Source organism: Xylaria bambusicola (genome assembly GCF_022495145.1).
Source record: "Xylaria bambusicola strain CBS 139988 unplaced genomic scaffold F5B22scaffold_64, whole genome shotgun sequence".
NCBI classification, from domain to species: domain Eukaryota; kingdom Fungi; phylum Ascomycota; class Sordariomycetes; order Xylariales; family Xylariaceae; genus Xylaria; species Xylaria bambusicola.
In genome coordinates, this window is record NW_025953617.1 from 140160 (window position 1) to 157952 (window position 17793).

General features: G+C 50.4%; 6 protein-coding genes across 6 annotated transcripts; 4 read left to right on the top strand and 2 right to left on the bottom strand.

Annotated features, from left to right (window-relative positions):
- The first annotated feature begins 195 nt into the window (after positions 1-195).
- F5B22DRAFT_486217 (ribose-5-phosphate isomerase B) lies at positions 196-1549 on the top strand. Its single transcript, XM_047972291.1, has 2 exons — positions 196-667; positions 765-1549. Exons 1-2 carry the CDS (start codon positions 629-631, stop codon positions 1194-1196), a joined length of 471 nt encoding a protein of 156 aa, XP_047826254.1. The 5' UTR covers positions 196-628; the 3' UTR covers positions 1197-1549.
- F5B22DRAFT_486424 (triosephosphate isomerase) lies at positions 1492-3292 on the top strand. The gene has a single exon (XM_047972293.1). The coding sequence runs from the start codon at positions 1902-1904 to the stop codon at positions 2745-2747; it is 846 nt and encodes a 281-aa protein (XP_047826255.1). The 5' UTR covers positions 1492-1901; the 3' UTR covers positions 2748-3292.
- Positions 3293-3515: 223 nt separating this feature from the next.
- On the bottom strand, positions 3516-6528 carry F5B22DRAFT_639532 (uncharacterized protein; the record flags this gene model as incomplete). The annotated part of the gene is made up of 3 exons (XM_047977730.1): positions 3516-3703; positions 3768-6291; positions 6367-6528. 3 exons carry the CDS (start codon positions 6526-6528, stop codon positions 3516-3518), a joined length of 2874 nt encoding a protein of 957 aa, XP_047826256.1.
- A 6557-nt stretch (positions 6529-13085) lies between these two features.
- F5B22DRAFT_486667 (uncharacterized protein) lies at positions 13086-13645 on the top strand. Its single transcript, XM_047972295.1, has one exon. The coding sequence runs from the start codon at positions 13228-13230 to the stop codon at positions 13513-13515; it is 288 nt and encodes a 95-aa protein (XP_047826257.1). The 5' UTR covers positions 13086-13227; the 3' UTR covers positions 13516-13645.
- Positions 13143-15652, top strand: F5B22DRAFT_486763 (carotenoid oxygenase). Its single transcript, XM_047972297.1, has 3 exons — positions 13143-13223; positions 13555-13799; positions 13853-15652. Exons 2-3 carry the CDS (start codon positions 13671-13673, stop codon positions 15470-15472), a joined length of 1749 nt encoding a protein of 582 aa, XP_047826258.1. The 5' UTR covers positions 13143-13223; positions 13555-13670; the 3' UTR covers positions 15473-15652.
- F5B22DRAFT_486675 (homogentisate 1,2-dioxygenase) lies at positions 15652-17517 on the bottom strand. Its single transcript, XM_047972296.1, has 2 exons — positions 17188-17517; positions 15652-17134 (listed from the first exon to the last, which is right to left on the bottom strand). Exons 1-2 carry the CDS (start codon positions 17256-17258, stop codon positions 15832-15834), a joined length of 1374 nt encoding a protein of 457 aa, XP_047826259.1. The 5' UTR covers positions 17259-17517; the 3' UTR covers positions 15652-15831.
- Between the last annotated feature and the right edge of the window lie 276 nt (positions 17518-17793).

The following is a 17793-nucleotide window of genomic DNA, read 5'->3' on the forward strand; positions in this document are numbered from 1 at the left end:
CCAGCAGTAGTAAGTAGCCTGTCCGGTGGGGGAACAAACGGTCGCGTGAGATGGAGGGCTGGGGTACTCCAGATTCACCCTGCACCCAAGATGAATGAATAGCTTCGCCAAGAAGGGGGGGAAAGGGGAGCATTTACCCCACGGCTTTCCCCTTTAGGTAATCCGGTCGCGAAATGGCGATGGCTAGCGAGGTTACTCGGTGACAGCTCAAAATGCAGCCCAGCCGGTAAATGCGTGGCCCCCTTCGTTACATTTCGAGCCGAGCACAGTCTTGGAGTTACTATGATCGAATGATAGCGCCCGAAAACGGATGTCGGTTTTCCTGGAATAAAATGATATATCCTCCTGGGAGCCTGGGTTCCGAGATGGTGAAGTAAAGGCTGCGCTGGTGTTGATCGGTTCGACTTATACCCTTTCTCTGTGAGATAATAACGAGCAAGTCATCGTCTCTCACCAATAGCGATTTGTCTACCGCTACGCTCAACTTTGTCTAGGTTGCTTGTTTTCTCGTGTGGCTTCTTAACTACCTCTCGTGCCTCACTAAACCACAGTCGACTTGTACGGAGCTTCTACACGCAGCCTCCGATTTCCTAGTTCCAGTTCCTCTTGTCCTCTCAATCTAGGCATAATGGCCTCTCCCAGGTGGAAAATCGCCGTTGCTGCGGATGTACGTTAACTATGGATCTTTGGCTTTACTTATACGATGCAGGAAGCCTTCAGCGAAAGGATATCGAGAGCTAATGTGACACTTTCCTTTTTCCCAGGATGCGGGTGTTGGCTACAAAAACAAGATCAAGGCTGACTTCGAGAACGACCCGCGAGTCGAATCTGTAACAGACGTCGGTAGTTTCGAGGCCGACGACAAAACGGCATATCCACACCGCGCTGCTGCGGCCGCGCAGTTGGTGGCCGACGGGAAAGTAGATCGTGCCCTCCTGATATGTGGCACTGGTCTCGGCGTCGCCATCAGTGCCAACAAGGTCAAGGGCGTCCGCGCCGTTACAGCGCACGATAGCTTCTCAGTGGAGCGCGCTGTACTCAGCAATAATGCCCAGGTGTTGTGCATGGGTGAGCGTGTCATTGGGCTTGAATTAGCACGTCGATTGGCGAAAGAATGGTTGAGCTATGTCTTCGACACATCGAGTGCGAGTGCGGCGAAAGTGGAAGCGATTAACGAGCTGGAAAAGAAGCTATAATATGTCGAACATGGCAAATGTATTAAAGAAGCATGCTTCTGGCGGTTAATGATGGCTGAAATTTTGCGCATAGATAGCTTTGGGGCCATTTAATACTGATACAATGTGTTGGTTTTTTTTTTCGGTTTTTTTTTTTTTTTTTCTTTCCTTCTTTTCGAGCGCAACTTCAAATGCACATAATCACATTGATAATACTCGTAACTATAAGCCACAGGGTATAGAACCGCAGTCTTCATCAGTAGATACTGTTCACACCGATAGGGCCGTCAGTGACGGATGACCCTTAATCTATATTTCTAAGAATAGACTCGTAGCCAGTCATCGTAATGACGATAATAGAGAAGAGCTACCGACAAGTACAGGAAGAGTCACTAGAGTGGTCCACAACTCGTATTCCGAGCCAGTGAGGGGGAACCCTTCTCCGAGAAGGTAACGGGACCTGATTCTCGGCTTGGGTATCCAGACACACAATGTCCTTCGGCGAGAGAAGGAAGAGGCGTCACTGAAGGTACCAATTCTATAACTGTGGTCCACCTCAGATAAAATAGTTCCATGACACAAGTCACGATACTACATTCCAGCCGCTTCTCCCGCGACCCCCAAGCCCTTCGTCAAAGCGCTCCTTCGCTCAAGTGAATAGCCACACTCTTCCCCAAAACTATAGCCTCTCTAAGGCCAAGCCAACAACAGGTGACACACTGACCAATGTCCTCATCATCCCCGCGCCGCCTAGTCGGCGTCTCCACGAAGATGTACTTCTCGTTCGCAAAAACGACAACATACATCTCGACGCTTCTCAAGCTCCTCGCAGACCAGCCCCCAGACACCCTCGCTTCCTTGCAAAACATAGACATATTTGTAATCCCGGACCATGTCTCTCTCGTGTCTGTCATCTCCCTGCTCCGACATGAAAGCAACACCTGCCCGGTGCCTATCCTCGCAGGTGCTCAGGACGCTTTCCACGAGGACGCCGGCGCCTTCACGGGCGAGGTATCCCCCGCTGTATTAGCCGAGGTCGGGTGTAGGATCTTGGAATTAGGGCACGCTGAGCGTCGCCGATTTTTCGGCGAGACGGATGACATCACAGCCAAGAAGGCCGCCGCGGCCGCGCGCAACGGCATCATTCCTCTCGTCTGCGTGGGCGAGCGGACGAAGCCGCCCGTCTCCTTTGCATCATCGGAATCTATATCTGAAGATGATAAGGTTTTAGACACAAAGGCAGCCCTTCCTGAGATCCGTGCCCAGATCGAAGCGGTGCTAAGCGCCGTCCCGCCCACGACGGACGTCGTGCTAGCTTACGAGCCCGTCTGGGCTATCGGCGCGGCGGTCCCTGCAAGTGCGTCGTACGTAGTATCTATTGCGAAGGCCATCCGGGAGCTCGAGTGCGTGCGGCGCCGTACTGCGGGATCAACACGCATCTTGTATGGTGGGAGCGCGGGACCCGGCCTGTTCCCGAAGCTCAAGGATGGAGCTGATGGGTTATTCCTCGGCCGTTTCGCGCATGATCCAGAACAGTTCCTTAAGACTCTCCTCGAGGTTGCCACGGCGTGATGTTTGGAAACAAGACCAAAAGTGAAACCCGCGTACTAAGATAGAGGAATGAAATGAAGCTCTGCGGCTAGTTGCATCGTACAGAAATAAACTAGCAAATCCGACGTCGCATTTGAACTCGTTGTCGTTACACTGCAAGGCTGTAATCATGCCATAGTATTGAAGAGATCAATAACTGGCGCAAAGACGGCACACGACTACAGCCCAAAGTACAGTCGTGCAATCCATTCAACACCTTCAATAGCGGGGCTCACAGAAGCTGGAAGACTGTGCGAGAAGTTGTAAAATCCAAGATAAAATATAATTCATTTAGACCACTGTCACTATGTTTCACTACAATCTATATATCACGTCTATTCACTTCGGAAGAGTTACGGCTAGTGCGTACAACTATATACAGTCGCCTCCTCTCACAATCCTTCACCAAGGAGCCCGCGAAGCTCTCCTCTCTCTCATCCCCTGATAAGGTTAGGCAGCTAATTGGACATTATAATTCATCCGAAGTCATGGTATCATATCATGTGAAAAATCGCTAACCCATGGTATCCGTCACTCCGTTTGGGTGATACAGAATATGTGAAACAACATTATAATGGTTGAATAATCTCCTCGTTTATGCAATGACTAAATAGCTCTCTCGTCGCTCAATCCATAGGATATGGCAAAAAGGTTGCTCGGTTCGAGTTGTTATATGTGGTTAGTATGTATGTATACGCGAATCGTAGGTATAGGCCGGCCAAGGTAAAGATCATTCGTTTCTCCCCTTTTTCAAGCGAGAACCCACTCACTACCCCTCTTGACGAACTTGTCAAGAAGCATTCCCAGGTCAGCTAGGACAAAGCGACATATGTAGAATCCGAAAAATTCGGCAGCATGTCTGGTGCACAGCTCAAGCCCAACCTGCGTTTTGTCAGCGTGGCGTAATCCGGGATCATCAACCTGACGCGCGATTTGATCTATATGCATGTCAGGTCAGTATATTTAGCGATGTGGTTCTCCTCAAGGGGAATCGACACTTACCGACTGTTTGTGCAGCATCAAACAACCGCGCCAGAGACGCCATGTAGTTTGCGTTGGGTCCATCGAACTTGACTGATGCTACATCCCTCTTAGCAGGCCTACTGCTAGGATGGGCGACCATCGGCAAGCTCGACATGGTTCCGCCCGGGCTCATCGCGTCTCTTTCTGGGATGCCAGGAACGCCGCTCGCATTACTTCCACTAGCATTGGCTTTGACACCATATGTGCTGGCCAGGTTGACAGCAGAGCCTTTGCTCCTCAATCGGCGCCAACTGAACGCACCCTTCCCACTAATGCTGTTATTTCTCGGCACTGGTGGGGCTTCGGTCTCTCTCTCATCTTTGAAGGTAACCATACCCTGGGTACCAACTTCAGTGCCCAGTCTTCGCGAGAGAGTAACTTGAACCGTCTCCAGCAGATTTTCAAACACCTGCATCTCGTCTAGCATAGCGTCTGCGTCATTACTATCGACTCGCGCGAGCGTTAATAACGCTGCAGTGAGCAGATCACATTGAGAAATCTTGTCTTCAACATTTCGCAGCTTAACGCCTTTCACCTTCCATGCGTCTTGGGGAACGAAGAGTCGATTGCTTATATAGCCACCTCGTGGATGAGCCAATGTCTGATAAAGCGCGCGCATTAACCAGAAGGGTCGGAACATTGGTTCAGATGGGCATGGTTCAAGTGGGAGAGGAATATCCTGGCTTTGTTGTTGAAGGTGATGTGTCGAGTTCGGTGACTGTGATATCGGAGAATGGAAATCAGAATCGAACAGATGGAGTCCACCAACGCCCCCCACTATCTTCTCCGAAAATGTTGTTGCAATCGGTGTTGGAAGCGCGGGCACTGTCGGCAACCGAGTGACTGATGAGTTGGAGACCTGTTGGCTTAACGGAGTCATAGGAAGCGGATCTGCATCATCAAGATATGGCAATGACATTTGTCTAGACTTCAAAGATTTTAAGCTGGAAGAAGAGAAGTTCTTTCGCATGCTAGGCACTGTAGATGATGGCGAACCAGTTCGGACCTCATCGTCGTAACCGCCCGTGGGACTCGCAGGGCCCGCTGTGTCACCAGGGCCAATACCCCTAATCGGTGGCGATGGTATGCGCATGGAAGAGGGGCCGACACGAGCCGAGTTTGCAGAAAGAGCCTGTCTCTGCTGAGCGATGTAATTACTCGTGGGCTGAGACTGCTCAGCCGAGGAAGGGGTCATGGCTGGTGGTGGCACAGTAGGTGGCGAGCCAAGTTTTGACGTCTCGATTTTGAGCTGCTTTGCATTCTGCCCCGAAAGCCGCCGATTTCGCACACCTGTAGTTGAGGACGGCCGGTTGTTGGGCAGCTGAGGTAAAGAATGAGTGGGGGGAGGCATGGGCGGTGGTGAAGATGTCTTTAGCAGATTGCCTGATGACGCCACCTCACTGACCACAGAGAGCGTCGTTGTGCCGGTTGGGGGGTTTGAGGCCATTGAGCTATGCCAAGTTCTCGATGTAAAGCCACTGGAATCAGATTCTCTAGGAACACTCGAGTGATAGCGAGACTGGCGAGTGAAATCATCCATAGCATATTCCCTAGTCATTTCTTCGAGCATGCGTTCTTCTTCCTCATCGGAGTCGTTAGCGTCAAAAAAATCACCGCCGTATATTTGTGCTTGTTGACTGAGTGACATCTGTCTCTGTCGCTCGTGTTCTTGAGCCATTTCTATTGCAACCTCTCGCTCCGTCTCTCGGGCCCGTTCCTTGGCTACTTCCATTCTCCGCATGGAGGATGTTATCCTATCATCTACTTCATCATACGTCACGATAGACGCTTCCATGGGTTCGAATCCGTCATCATAGGCAGCTTCCACAGCGGCATCTAATGCGGCGTCAAACTCAGCCTCGGTATCACCACTAGGCTGACGTATATGCTTCCTTATAATCCTCGAAGATGACCTGGAATGCACCGAAGAAGTTGTGGAGCCTCCTGATTCATCGATAGGATCCAGCCACGATGCCGATTCGTGGCTGAGGTTCCGTCTATGTGATCGCAATTCAGTACTAGAAGCGTATCGGTCTGGCTTTAACGAGAAATCCATGCGTACAATAGGTTCAGGACTAGGTATTCTTGGAGGGGAGGCAGGTCTACGAGGTGATAGTGGAGCAGGCAGAAAGTTGTCATCGGACGAGCGCGGTACTATCGAGGCCTCTCTTTCAAAATTGCGGCGCATTGGAGATCTGGAAAAGGAGGACTGCCGAGAACCTTGGTTGAAGTCGGCATTCCTCGAAAAGTCACGGTACGTTATCGATTCCGAAGGTCGATGCATGGCTTGGGACGAAACTTGAGATGGTGGTGATCCAGCTCGGTCGACCCTGCGTGACCTAGTGATTGTTGCTGGGTCGGACTGGTTGTCAACTCTCGCCAACTCCATTTGAACCCCATGGTAGTCAAAACTATCTGGTCTTGCTGGCAACGCCTTATCTCCATGCAGATTAACGGGGACCAAGGCGTCTAGTTCTTCTATACGGCTTGTATACGTAACTCGCTGCGAGACGTCCGATTAGTATATTCCACACCGGCTTAGTCATATTTTGCTTGGTCATCCCTTAAGTGAACTTACAATGGCGTCTAGCTTCTTTCTGTCGTCATCGCCATTCGTCCTAGTCAACACTTGTTGCAATAATTCACAAGCTTCCAGATACGCCTCCCTCGCAGCGCCATAGTTCTGTGCGTTATCGAGCTGAACGGCAGCATTTGCCTTACTGAGAGCCTTAGAAAGCATAGCTTTCTGTGAAGGCTTGCTGTTGCTACGATCCTTAGGTTTTGTTGAATCACCACTCCCACCTTTCGCTGCGGAACGACTCCTTGAGTGACCTTTTCTCTCAGGCGCAACATCGCGATCACGCAGGACAGACGCAGGAGGGAGAAGGCTTGTATTTGAGCGCATGGCGGGGGAGGTTGTCCTTATTGGATTCGAAAGGTCGCCCCAAAAGGAATTCTGAGATTCAGCATTACTAGGTTGGTTAGCGAAGACAGAATTCGGAGGATTGAGGCGGGGACTAGCGCGACTCATAGTGCGCGGTGAGCCGAGATGGAAGTTACCCTCAGGACTAGTATCGAGAGGTGGTAGGGAAATGATGGGAGGCAGGTTTGGGGGTGGCGGCGAAGGGTCCCGTCCAGTAATCGGGCTCGTACGACTTCCCGCGACTGGACCTGAGGCAAAGCTGGATGCGGAGACAGAGACAGAAGCAGTATATGTACGGGCCCGAGTCCCGGGTGAAGCGCTCGTTCCCTGGGATGGCCTTCGTTTAACAAGCTTGCGCGGCGAGGAGTATTGGTTCGGTGGGAGAGAACCCTGGGCTCGGGTAGTCTCAGGATGCTGTGACGAGACTCCAACAGGGTCGATGCTCATGCGATGAGCGACGGCGATGGGCTTCTGCTGCTGGACCTGTTGTTGTTGGTAGTGGTGGTAGTCCCAAGTGGACAGGCGACTCGATGTTGTCGAAGAGGACCACCGATTGAGGTTACGCAGACTGTCACTAGCGGTGCCAAAGCTGCTCGCGCGCGAACGAGACGGTCGTCGAGTATGGGAGCCAGGGTCCGGACCGGGACCAGCGCCAGATGCTGATCCTAGGCCTGAGCCTGAGCCAGGAACAAATGAGCCAAAGTCAGGGCCGGTGCCAGATGCCAAGACCGAGGCGATGTCTGGGGTCTTCTTGTTCAAAGGATCGAGAAACGAAGACGCGAATTGAGCATGTGTCGGAGGCTCGTTCTCGACATTGGACGACGGCGACGTTGTAATGCGTGTTTGCGTCGTTGACGCGGGATCAAGTGTGGAATTGAAATTGGAAATGGAAATGGACGTGGACGTCGAAGCGGACGGCTGTTCTGGTCTCGCTGTAATAGGGGTTGTTACGGTGAAGATGGACAGGGGTAGCCGAGGGCTAGTGCGGGTAGTGGCCGTGGTGCTGCGGGGCGGAGGCAGGAGAGAGGAGACCCTAGGCGGTGCCTTGGGCGGCGATGTCCTCGAAGCCCTTGATGCCTTCCAAGTTTGCGACGAGGATGGTGAGGAGTGGGAGGAAGAGGATGGCGACGTAGTATCGGCGGTGGTGGCGGTGGTGGGTGAGCACGGCGGCGATGGATTTGTATTGTAGATGGCTAACGACGAGGCGGCGCGAGGAGGATGCGGCGGATCGGGATAGGGACGATTTGGGCGTGCATGTAGTGGTTGTTGGGGTGCGTGGTTACCGCGACCGTGACCTTGACTGTGACCAGGGCCGTTACTGACAGGTTGGCGCTGACACTGACGCTGACGCTGGTGCTGGTGCTGATGCTGATTATAGGTGTTGGTGTACCGGTAGGTCGTATTGGCTTGGTTCTGGTGGGTACGAAGGGCGCTACCACTGCTAACTAAAGCAGTACTTTAGTGGCTGGCTTTAGGAATTTCAAGAGGTTGAGGTTCAAGGTTCAGTACTACGTAGGTACTTAGGTATGTATGTACACCTGATAGGTGGTGGGGTTGTGCTTCGAGGAACGTAGAGACTGAGGTAGAGACTGTACGAGGGGACCTACCTGAACTCCTACCACGAATGGCAGATTCAAGACTCCCGTCGTTGTCGCCGTCGGGCAGGAGGCCTTGAATCAACCAAGAGTGGAGGGGAAGTGCCTGTGATTGGCGATATGGCCGTCGTCCCTCAAACACGTTCCGAGCAGCCCCCCGGTTCTCGTCGATCGTGTTATCACTGTCCTCGCTACCATCAACGTCATCATCGGCACTGTCTTCGACCAAGTTATAGAATGTGCCGCCACCAGTGCCGTCAGTTCCCTCTAACGAAGTCACTGCCGGCTTTTGTTGTTTCCTTTGACGGTACTGGAAGTCGTTATAATTGCTGTTATTACGGTTTGGTGGTGCGCTGACGGGGATGGAGCGAGCCGAGGCGGCAGCGCTAGTGTTTCGACCACGCTCATGCACCGAATTATCCCATTCTTGGTTATGGGCACTCGTGCTGTCGCTATCAACCCCTCCATCGTTGCCAACGCCTCCTACAAACGCCGTAAACATTGCTGTGGGCAACATATATTCATCCGATCCCGAAGGTGCGCGTCGACGAGCTTGAAGCAGGGGTCTGCCATATGGGGCCGTGCTAGTTGTCGAGAACGATGACGATGGCATTAGCGAGGTTGCAGTCGAACTTACCCACGAATTCTGCTCCGACATTCTTGTTCTTACTGCCTAGTCAAAACCTCAGGCGCTGGCTCACTATAGTGGTGCAAGCCGCCGATGGCTGATTGACCTTCCCACTTCTCTCCGTCTCGCAGAGTCCCTTGGTTCAAATTTGAATCGGGGTGATCTTACAACGCAAATACTTATACCGGGGCTGTAAATCGTAGAACATCCGGTATCAAGGTGTCTAGCTACGTAGCCGTCGGGTGTTTGATAGACCTCAGGGTATGGCTATGTGATAAGTTATAAGGACGTCGACTCGTGGGGTTCTAATAGACAACTAAAGATACCATTGGTAATCTACTCGGGGCAGTAGGTATACTAAAAGAAAGAGAGCTGGCTTCTTTCACCCTGGCATCCCAAATATCTAAGACATATGTAGGAAACCCGAGGCCCAGCTGTATGTCTAATAAAAGAGGAAAGGAAAAGACCAAAGATCAAAGAAGGAGTCTATACTAACTCCCTAGACTACACTACGCCGTTGTTTCTTGGGCGCTTCAACAAGGGGGGCCTGGTATTGCGCAAGACCCTGTCGCATCCACAGCCGTGGTAACCTACCTACCCTTTTCCCTGTGATAAGAGGGGAAGAGAAAGAAGAAAAGAGAGGCCGGGAGACAGTATCAATCAAACACGCACATTTCCGTACAATTGGGAATTATCAATATTCAGGCCATCGGGCGTGGTTGGCGGTTGGCTCAAGTTGCGTCTACCAATTTATTAATCCAGATGCCAACCACGCACTCGGGTGGTAGCGAGGTCGCCTGCGCTATTAGTCTACCTACCGTATTACTTTGAATGAGTACCGAGGTGGTGTATGCAACATTGAGTGTCGAATATCGTACGACTGCTGTACCTACCCAATGTAGATAGGTATCTCCCTTGTAGTACCTATTCTCGCATGGACCTGTCCACGTCCCTATCAGTCAAAATATCTGAGACATGGACGGATGGCTGGCAGTTACCGACCTCCGATCAGACTCTGATCAGACTCTGATTTACAGTGCCTACAGGTACTCACACTACAGGTAAGGAGAAGGGTAGTACCGGTATCACCTATATGAATCTACAGGTAGGTATGGTCTTGCTTCATTGCTTCTTTACTGTGCAGTGCGTTTGCTTACTTAATTAAGCTGTAGGTAATCTCTACCTGTACCTAGTTAGGTTAGACACTTGCAAATTTAGTACGAACTTGCCCAGCCTCTTCCTCTTTCTCTTCCTCCACCTCCTCTGGTACAGTTAATACGTATAGACAATCTGTGACCAGCTGAGTAGGTATCTAAAGACCTTCAACATCTTGCACAGGAGTCAGTGTACACGTATCATCGACCTAAACGGTGCCATCGTCTCTGCGCACCAAGCAGCGTGTGTGGGTAGGATTGTTCGACGCCCGAAACCAGCCCCCTAGCTATCCAGCACGTGTGGTGGCGACAAGACCTGCTCAATGCACAACAAACGTACTATAGTACCTACTGTATATGTACAGCATATGTCTTCTTGGCAAAGTATATCGCAGCACGTGGTTTTAGATACGGACGGGGACAATGTGTACTACCTACCTCGCTACCGTAGTGGACATCGGATGAACGTGGCTGGCGAGCTGGCTCGGGGCGAGGTGGGGGTTAAACCGCTTCCTCTTCCTACAGAATCCAATGGGCCCTGCGCCACCCTATTGGTACGCAATTTGAAAAGAGGACCACTGAGCCTAGAGTACATGAACATGTAGGCTTAAGGCTAGCTACGATGCCGTCGCCCAATACAACTACCTCGTCAGTTGCGGTCGGTCTGGCGTTGCGGTCTGGCGTTGCAGTCGGAGCAGATCGCGATGGTGATGCTGTGTGGTGGTGGCACAAAGGGCAAGGACCATTTCTTACACCCGACGGCTGCTCAACCGTCGGCCTATCAAACACAACTTGTTTCACTTGTGGTCTGCACTAACGCATATATTGTACTCAGTCACGGAGGCCTTCTTCTTCCTTCAGGATCCGGACTTTCGTGTCATCACAGTGCCATACTATGGATACCTGGCCGTTGTTGGGAAACAGTTCTTCTTTCCCACTAACTAGCTGTTCAGTCGCCCAAGGCCTTAAAAGCTGCTCCCTCTGTATACACAGGCCAAAAGTTAAGCGACGCAGCCCCCGTCGCGAAGCACCTTAATTCCCATTCTCGTTTGGTTCCTCGATGATCGAATTGTGCGGTTCAGCGTTGGAAAGTAGGTATTGAAAACCAGGGGGGTAACACTGCTAATATTGCCACTATTCCCAGGGATGCCTCGCTTCTAGCCAAGGAGCTCGGCTGGAAATTTGGTGCTCATTGATTTGCTCCCCAATTGATTGTTTCCGCAAGACTTGCAAGACGTCTTGCGCCATTACTCGCTGGGTATGCGATGGCCAACGACGACATCTGTTAGCTTGGTGCTTGTACACCTTCTCCCGAAAGATTAAATATTACAAACGTCCGAATTATAGCAGAAATATCGATCCAGTAGCAGGACGCTAACCAGCCCGGGATGCTCTTATACATCAGGGTCAGCATACTCCTAGCAGTATAAGGTCGTTTTTTGAGTGCCAAATTTCGTGGGTTACCTAGTACGCAGTTCAGAAGCTTGTTGGCATTGTGAGCCATCGTTCTCACAGGTTGATTTTTTCCAGTAAATATATCGCTATGCTTAGTGAGACGTTAATCCCACCATTCCGATCAAGGTTATGCTCAGCGGCCGCTGTGCAGTCGAAAGGTGGCCGGTTGATGAATGAGAAATTCTCCACCCGGCCACGTACAGCGACGGTACGCTCTGCGTGAAAACGACATCGATTGACAGGTCGTATGAGGCCAGAAACGACACGTTGGTGAATTTAGACGAGTTGATGATCTTGTTCATCCCAATCCAGAATGTGACAAATGCCTCGTACTTGCCTGCTTTCTTCCCATCACTGGTTCCGTCCACAGCCAGTCAAAGATTCAATCAGTTTGGCCTGCCCTCTGCTGTACCCTTTCAATTTTGCACAATCTTTATTCGAAAGGACGGTTGAGAAACTAAACCGTCCTAGCTGATGGCCGCCGATGAATGGGAAGTTTAGATAGCCTACTGTTCCCTAGATAAGAAATGGCTTACGAGTCACCGAATACATTACTATTAAGTGTTTAGTTAGAGAACCATGCGTGCTCTCCATGATGCCAAACGTTGCTGTACTAACTCACAGAACATCTCGTATCGCCCCAATAGAAGCCAGGTCTTGGGATATGACCGGGTGTAGTCTTATGTCCTTTGACAGGAGAGACTTGCGTAGGAAAGGAACACGAACCCTCTGGTTGCTAGTCTGTCAAACCACCGATCTCATTATCTATATAATAGGATAGATATCTTGGTCCATGTCGATATCCATATCGAGTCTTCTCCTCTAGGTTACCCTGGTTAAATCTATCTTACACGCCTGGCGCGCCCTATTGCCTATTGGTTGAAGGTGTCACCACGGGCTTGGAGATTCGCTTCGCTCGATGACTGATTGGCTCCAGCTGGTGGCTGCATCTGCAGCAGATCGATTACAGGCAACCTTGCTCGCCTTGGAAGTGGGCGGACGATGGTGGCGCCGTTCAGCAGCACCTGGGGCATGAATTTAGCGAGAGAAGAGCCAATGGGGCGCTCCCCTAGCCGCGATTTTATCCTAATGGGGATGATCCCAGCCGTGACCAGGACGGAAATCGGCGCACCATCTCGTCCGGGCCGCTCCCTCGCACAGGTCGAGGTCGCTAGACGGGCCAGAGATACATGTAGGTAGCTGGATACAGATGACGACGGAACAGCATACTTGGACGACTATATCAGGCTGCGTACAAGCCCTGCGTGTCTCGATATATCTATTCCATTTGGTCCTTGTACAGCTGGCAACATAACATGACTGCTGCGTGTGTTCTGAAGATGCAGACCAACTCGAACATTGAATGCGACCATCATCCATCAATCCGACTACCGTATTCATTACCTACGCTTAGTGTTTATACCTATCAAGACACTTCGAACCACGCCCTTCGAAACTGCACAAATCTCGTACCCTACTGCCGACCTTCGTTTTGAACTCGCCGTAGGCAGATACATACTGGCTAGCCTCCTGTTTCGCATTGCGTAGTCTAGCCTCGAGCCACGCGTTAAGGCTCTGTTGCCCAACATCATCAATTACATCATTACATCATCGACTAGCCGCCACAAAAAGACAACAGCCAGCCCACCTACCGAAGTTGGGATATATCTAGCAAAATAGGTAAATGCAATGTCTTAGCTCCTCGATTGTAGATAATGAACGCCGTCATCTAATTTGCCCTGCTTTTTTTTTTTATCCCCTTTTCTCTTTTTCCTTCCTGTATAGCTGCCTGTCTAGGTACCTACCTATACAGAAGTTTGCAACACGGCATCCTCGCTTTTCCGATCGCCCATCACAATTAGTCTTCACCTCTGAGCCGCATTGCCTCATGGTGATTCAATCCGCGAACCTACTTGTCTGCTACATATTTCGATTCCTTCTATCTACCATCTCCCTCGCTCAGTCCTCGTAGGCTTGCGGGCTACGACGAAAACACTACTAAAGTTCTCAGGTCTCATTACAGTTGCTCATTCTTCTGTATCAATCCTTGTGCTAGGACAACAACAATCGATCTGCAAAGGCTGTATCCTACAATCTAACCCCAATCCCATCCACTCGCTTGTCGCCATGTCTGTAACAACAGACACCATTAGAGATACACACATGGCCAGGCCAGATGATGAAGAGCGGGACTATGAGCGCGCAGTGAAGACCTGGTCGGCTGGGAAGTTTGATGATTGGCCCAACGAAGCTGGAGTCCGTCACTCATCAGACGTCCGTCTTAAGAATAGCACTAATCTTTCTTTTAGTTCGAGGGCTTGACAGAGATCCGTGGACCTGTCGAACTGAAAGTGACAGGGTCCATACCCACATGGGCAGCAGGAACGCTCTATCGCACTGGTCCAGGAGGGTACACTGTCGAGAACACACCAAAGGGAACATTCAAGACCACACATTGGTTTGACGGGTTCGCCCATACACACAAATTTGACATCGTCTCTGATCCCAATGGCCCAAAAGGCCTGGTGCGGGTTCTATATAGTTCTCGGCACCAAGCTGAGGACTACGTTGACGCCATCCGACAAACTGGTCGGTTGCCACGCTTGAGCTTTGGTCAACGCCAAGACCCATGTATTGGTGTTTTTGGTAAACTTATGAGTGTGTTCAAGCGCGAGGAGCAGCAACCGATGCCTGCGTCGGCCAATGTGTGTGTCACGGTACATGCTGACCTGCCTGGACTTGTAACGAAAACAGAACAGACGACCTCGGGCCACAGAACACGCAGTAAAGCACTCTTTCTAGCCACGGATGCAAGTCGGCTACAAGAGATTAGTCCTGACACTTTAGAACCGATCGGTCTGGCGAAACAGCAAATACTCCATCCCCTACTGAAGGGACCTCTTAGTTCAGCCCACGCACAAAGAGACCCGGAAACTGGAGATCTCTTCAACTTCAATCTCGACATGGGCCTTTATGCTACCTATCGAGTCTTCCGCACCAATTCGACCAGTGGCACAACCGACATACTAGCAACCATTTCAGCATTGGACCTGAAGCCAGCTTATATTCACTCCTTCTTCTTATCGCCATCCTTCGTGATCCTATGTATCCCTTCTTCTCACCTGGGATATATGGGCATCTCAGTTCCATGGAGTGGCAATATAGTTGACGCTATAGAGCCGTTTGATCGTTCCAAGATATGCAAGTGGTTCATTGTAGACCGCCGCCATGACCGTGGGGTTGTGGCTACATTTGAAACTCCTGCAGGATTCTTCTTCCACAGTATCAACTCATTCGAAGATTATAATGAATTTACGGGTGATATAGATGTGTTTTGTGATGTGGTTGAGTACCCTTCGACAGATATAATACGTGCATTTGAGATGGATGTGCTCCTGAACAATCAGGACAAAGAGGAATTATATCTGAAGGATGAGCAGCGCATACGCAATTGTCTTCCAAGAGTAGTGAGACGCAGGTTCAGAGTCCCTGCTGAAAAGACAGGCAAAATCCCTCGGATTGCAGAGACTATTTTTGAAATCAAAGCGCCGCACGCCGGCGAACTTCCAACTATCAACCCAGATTACGCAACGAAAAGATATCGTTACGTCTATAGCTTAGCTAACCGCGGCTATAGCACTCTACACGACATCATCGTCAAAACGGATCTAACTACACGTCAAACATTGTGCTGGCGGGGACCTAAAGGTCATACACCAGGAGAGGCAATATTTGTACCTCGTCCAAAACACGCTAGAGATGGAGATGGAGACGGCGACGAAGATGATGGGGTACTTCTCAGCGTTATCCTTGATGGATTTAACAAGACCAGTTACCTGGTCTGTTTGGATGCTAAGACCATGCAAGAGCTTGGCCGGGCTATATGTGACTGGGCAATTGGACATGGATTTCACGGTTTGCATATATAGAATAGAGAGATACCTTAGAATAGATTATCCTTATAATAGTCACAAACTCTGATGCAAATATTTGTATACGAGAAAGAGAGATCCGAAGAAGGCATGACCCCTTTTGTCTACTCCCATGACCGAAATTACTCATGTAATTGTCAGTATAGTATGAATGTCAGTGGGATTGGGCTGACTCTCGGAGCAGCTTCTAGTAAGCCCACTAGTGGTAGAACCAAGATGGTCCTTGAATCACACGAAGACTTAATGTTCAGTGAAAGTTCCGATTATACACTCCTTTCACTCTTCAGCTCGACCTGCTTTGTATCAGATTGATGGCTTCTTCTAGGAGTGCTCTTGCTCCCAGAACGCGCTGGCAACTACAACTTCGAGCTTGTTTTGCCGTTGAAGTTCTTCACAGCACTCTGGAATGCCCATTTGCTTAGATAGAATGGCAGTTCTGTCTCCACAAGTGCGATCATCATACCGTCGGCGTTGACCTTGATAGGCTTTGTCGTATCGATGTCGGTGGCCCGCAGATATTCGTTCTCTGGCGATCCGTGTGCAACCATGGAACCATGCAGGCCGCCCACGAATGGGCCAAATTCATGGCCACTATTGAAAGGGATGCTGGGAGACTGTTCGTAGATAATTGGAAAGAAAAACTCTTGCATCACGTTCCGATGGTAATAAGGGATCCAAAGCGAATCCTTGGCAACTTGCCATCGAGGTGGAACGACGGCGAAATCCATGACGGCTGTTCCAGGTGCCTTGCCATACGACGGCGCAGTAAGCACCGTGTACAGAGACGGGTCATGATGATCGAAGAGGGTGTTACCCATAACACAGAAGCGTGCAAGGTCGTATTTATACGGGTAACAAGTTCCGTGCCACGCAACTACGTCAAAGGGGGTGTGATTCTGCATACATGTCCATAATTGCCCGTTAAGACGAGATATGATTCTCCAGTCCCCGTCATCACTTGCCTTGACGACCTTGTCGCCTTGGTCGTCCTCGACTACGTTGCCGTCGAAGTGAGCGACGGGAATCTGGAAATCGCGCACATTGGCCAAACCTGTAGATCCTATCACCCCTAGGGCAGGGAGCTCGAAGTGACCTTCGAAGAGCTCGAATACGTAGCCTCGGGCAGGACGACCAGCTTTCAGCGTTACCCTATGGCGAATACCTCGTGGAATCACTGCAATCTCGTTTTGTCGTATAACAAGTTTCCCAACCTCGGTCTGAATATCTAGCGCCCCAGATTGTGGTACAATCAACATCTCGCCATCGAGGCAAGAGAATGCGGTTCGCGCAGACATATCCCCTGTGACGCTAAATACCCAAATAGCGCACCCCGACTTTTTCTGAGGATCCCCATTGCGGCCTAGAAGCTTCTGCTGCGTCCAATCTGCGCCGTCGGCTACCGGAATAGTTGGCCATATATAGGAATCGGGCGTGATATGATTTGGTACGGGTGGATTTGCACTCTCGGAGGTGCTGTCAAGAAGTGTGAAATGAGTGCGCTGCAAGGAACTGTTGATACGGTAGAGCCATGTGTGGAAATTCCGCTCACGGCTTGGAGCTACGAAAGATGAGTTTGAGATTCTCTCTGTTCGGAGTCCAAACGGAGGGTTTTGTGGGCTGTTAATGACGCTCGGATTTGCTCTAGCTACGGCTTCCGATCTATTCGCCGTTAATTATCCGCCATGGATGAGAGTCATGGTTAGAGTGCCCACTGATGATAGCCATTGAATCCATTCATATAGATGTATGGGTCCTCAACATAGAAACTTGTGACTGGTGCCATTTTGATGGCTGCACTGCAGGCTCCTCTTCGCTCGGGTCAATGGCTAACCTTAGTAGGGTAGTTGAACATATTCATCTCGAGTCACTGTACCGCTTTCCTTTCTGGCCGACTCTCAACTCAACAGTTTGCTTGATCGATGCATATAAATCCTTCCATTGTTTGGGTTACACAGAGTGAAGGTTGATAACGCATTAATAGCAACCACCGAGGTTAGGCTACCGAGGTTAGGCTACCTAGATGAGACGGCGATGAGGGGTCAAGACTTGGAGGCCGAGGTTCAGCAGCTTCGCAGCAATTATTTCTCTTCGGATATCTGTCGATTTCGTACGCTATGCATGTCGATAGGGTGCATTTGGGGTCCAATAAAATATGCATGCTCAATTAGGCAAGTAGTAAGTGTTAAACATGGGATCGGGCTTGCTGATTGCGAGGGTTGAACAAACCAGCTATATGTCTCATATAATTACCCAAGGATTGAAGCATGGCAGGAATGCCTGGTATGGACCGATCACCTAGGGTATGATGTTATGGCCCG

Excerpts from the sequence above, each read along its gene's own strand:
- F5B22DRAFT_486424 (XM_047972293.1), top strand. The coding sequence starts at position 1,902 with ATGTCCTCATCATCCCCGCGCCGCCTAGTCGGCGTCTCCACGAAGATG.
- F5B22DRAFT_486763 (XM_047972297.1), top strand. The coding sequence starts at position 13,671 with ATGTCTGTAACAACAGACACCATTAGAGATACACACATGGCCAGGCCA. Across the intron at positions 13,800-13,852 it reads ATTGGCCCAACGAAGCTGGA|TTCGAGGGCTTGACAGAGAT; the intron begins GTCCGTCACTCA and ends TCTTTCTTTTAG.
- F5B22DRAFT_486667 (XM_047972295.1), top strand. The coding sequence starts at position 13,228 with ATGCAATGTCTTAGCTCCTCGATTGTAGATAATGAACGCCGTCATCTA.
- F5B22DRAFT_486217 (XM_047972291.1), top strand. The coding sequence starts at position 629 with ATGGCCTCTCCCAGGTGGAAAATCGCCGTTGCTGCGGAT. Across the intron at positions 668-764 it reads AAATCGCCGTTGCTGCGGAT|GATGCGGGTGTTGGCTACAA; the intron begins GTACGTTAACTA and ends CCTTTTTCCCAG.
- F5B22DRAFT_486675 (XM_047972296.1), bottom strand. The coding sequence starts at position 17,258 with ATGGCACCAGTCACAAGTTTCTATGTTGAGGACCCATACATCTATATG. Across the intron at positions 17,135-17,187 it reads GGATTCAATGGCTATCATCA|ATCGGAAGCCGTAGCTAGAG; the intron begins GTGGGCACTCTA and ends AACGGCGAATAG.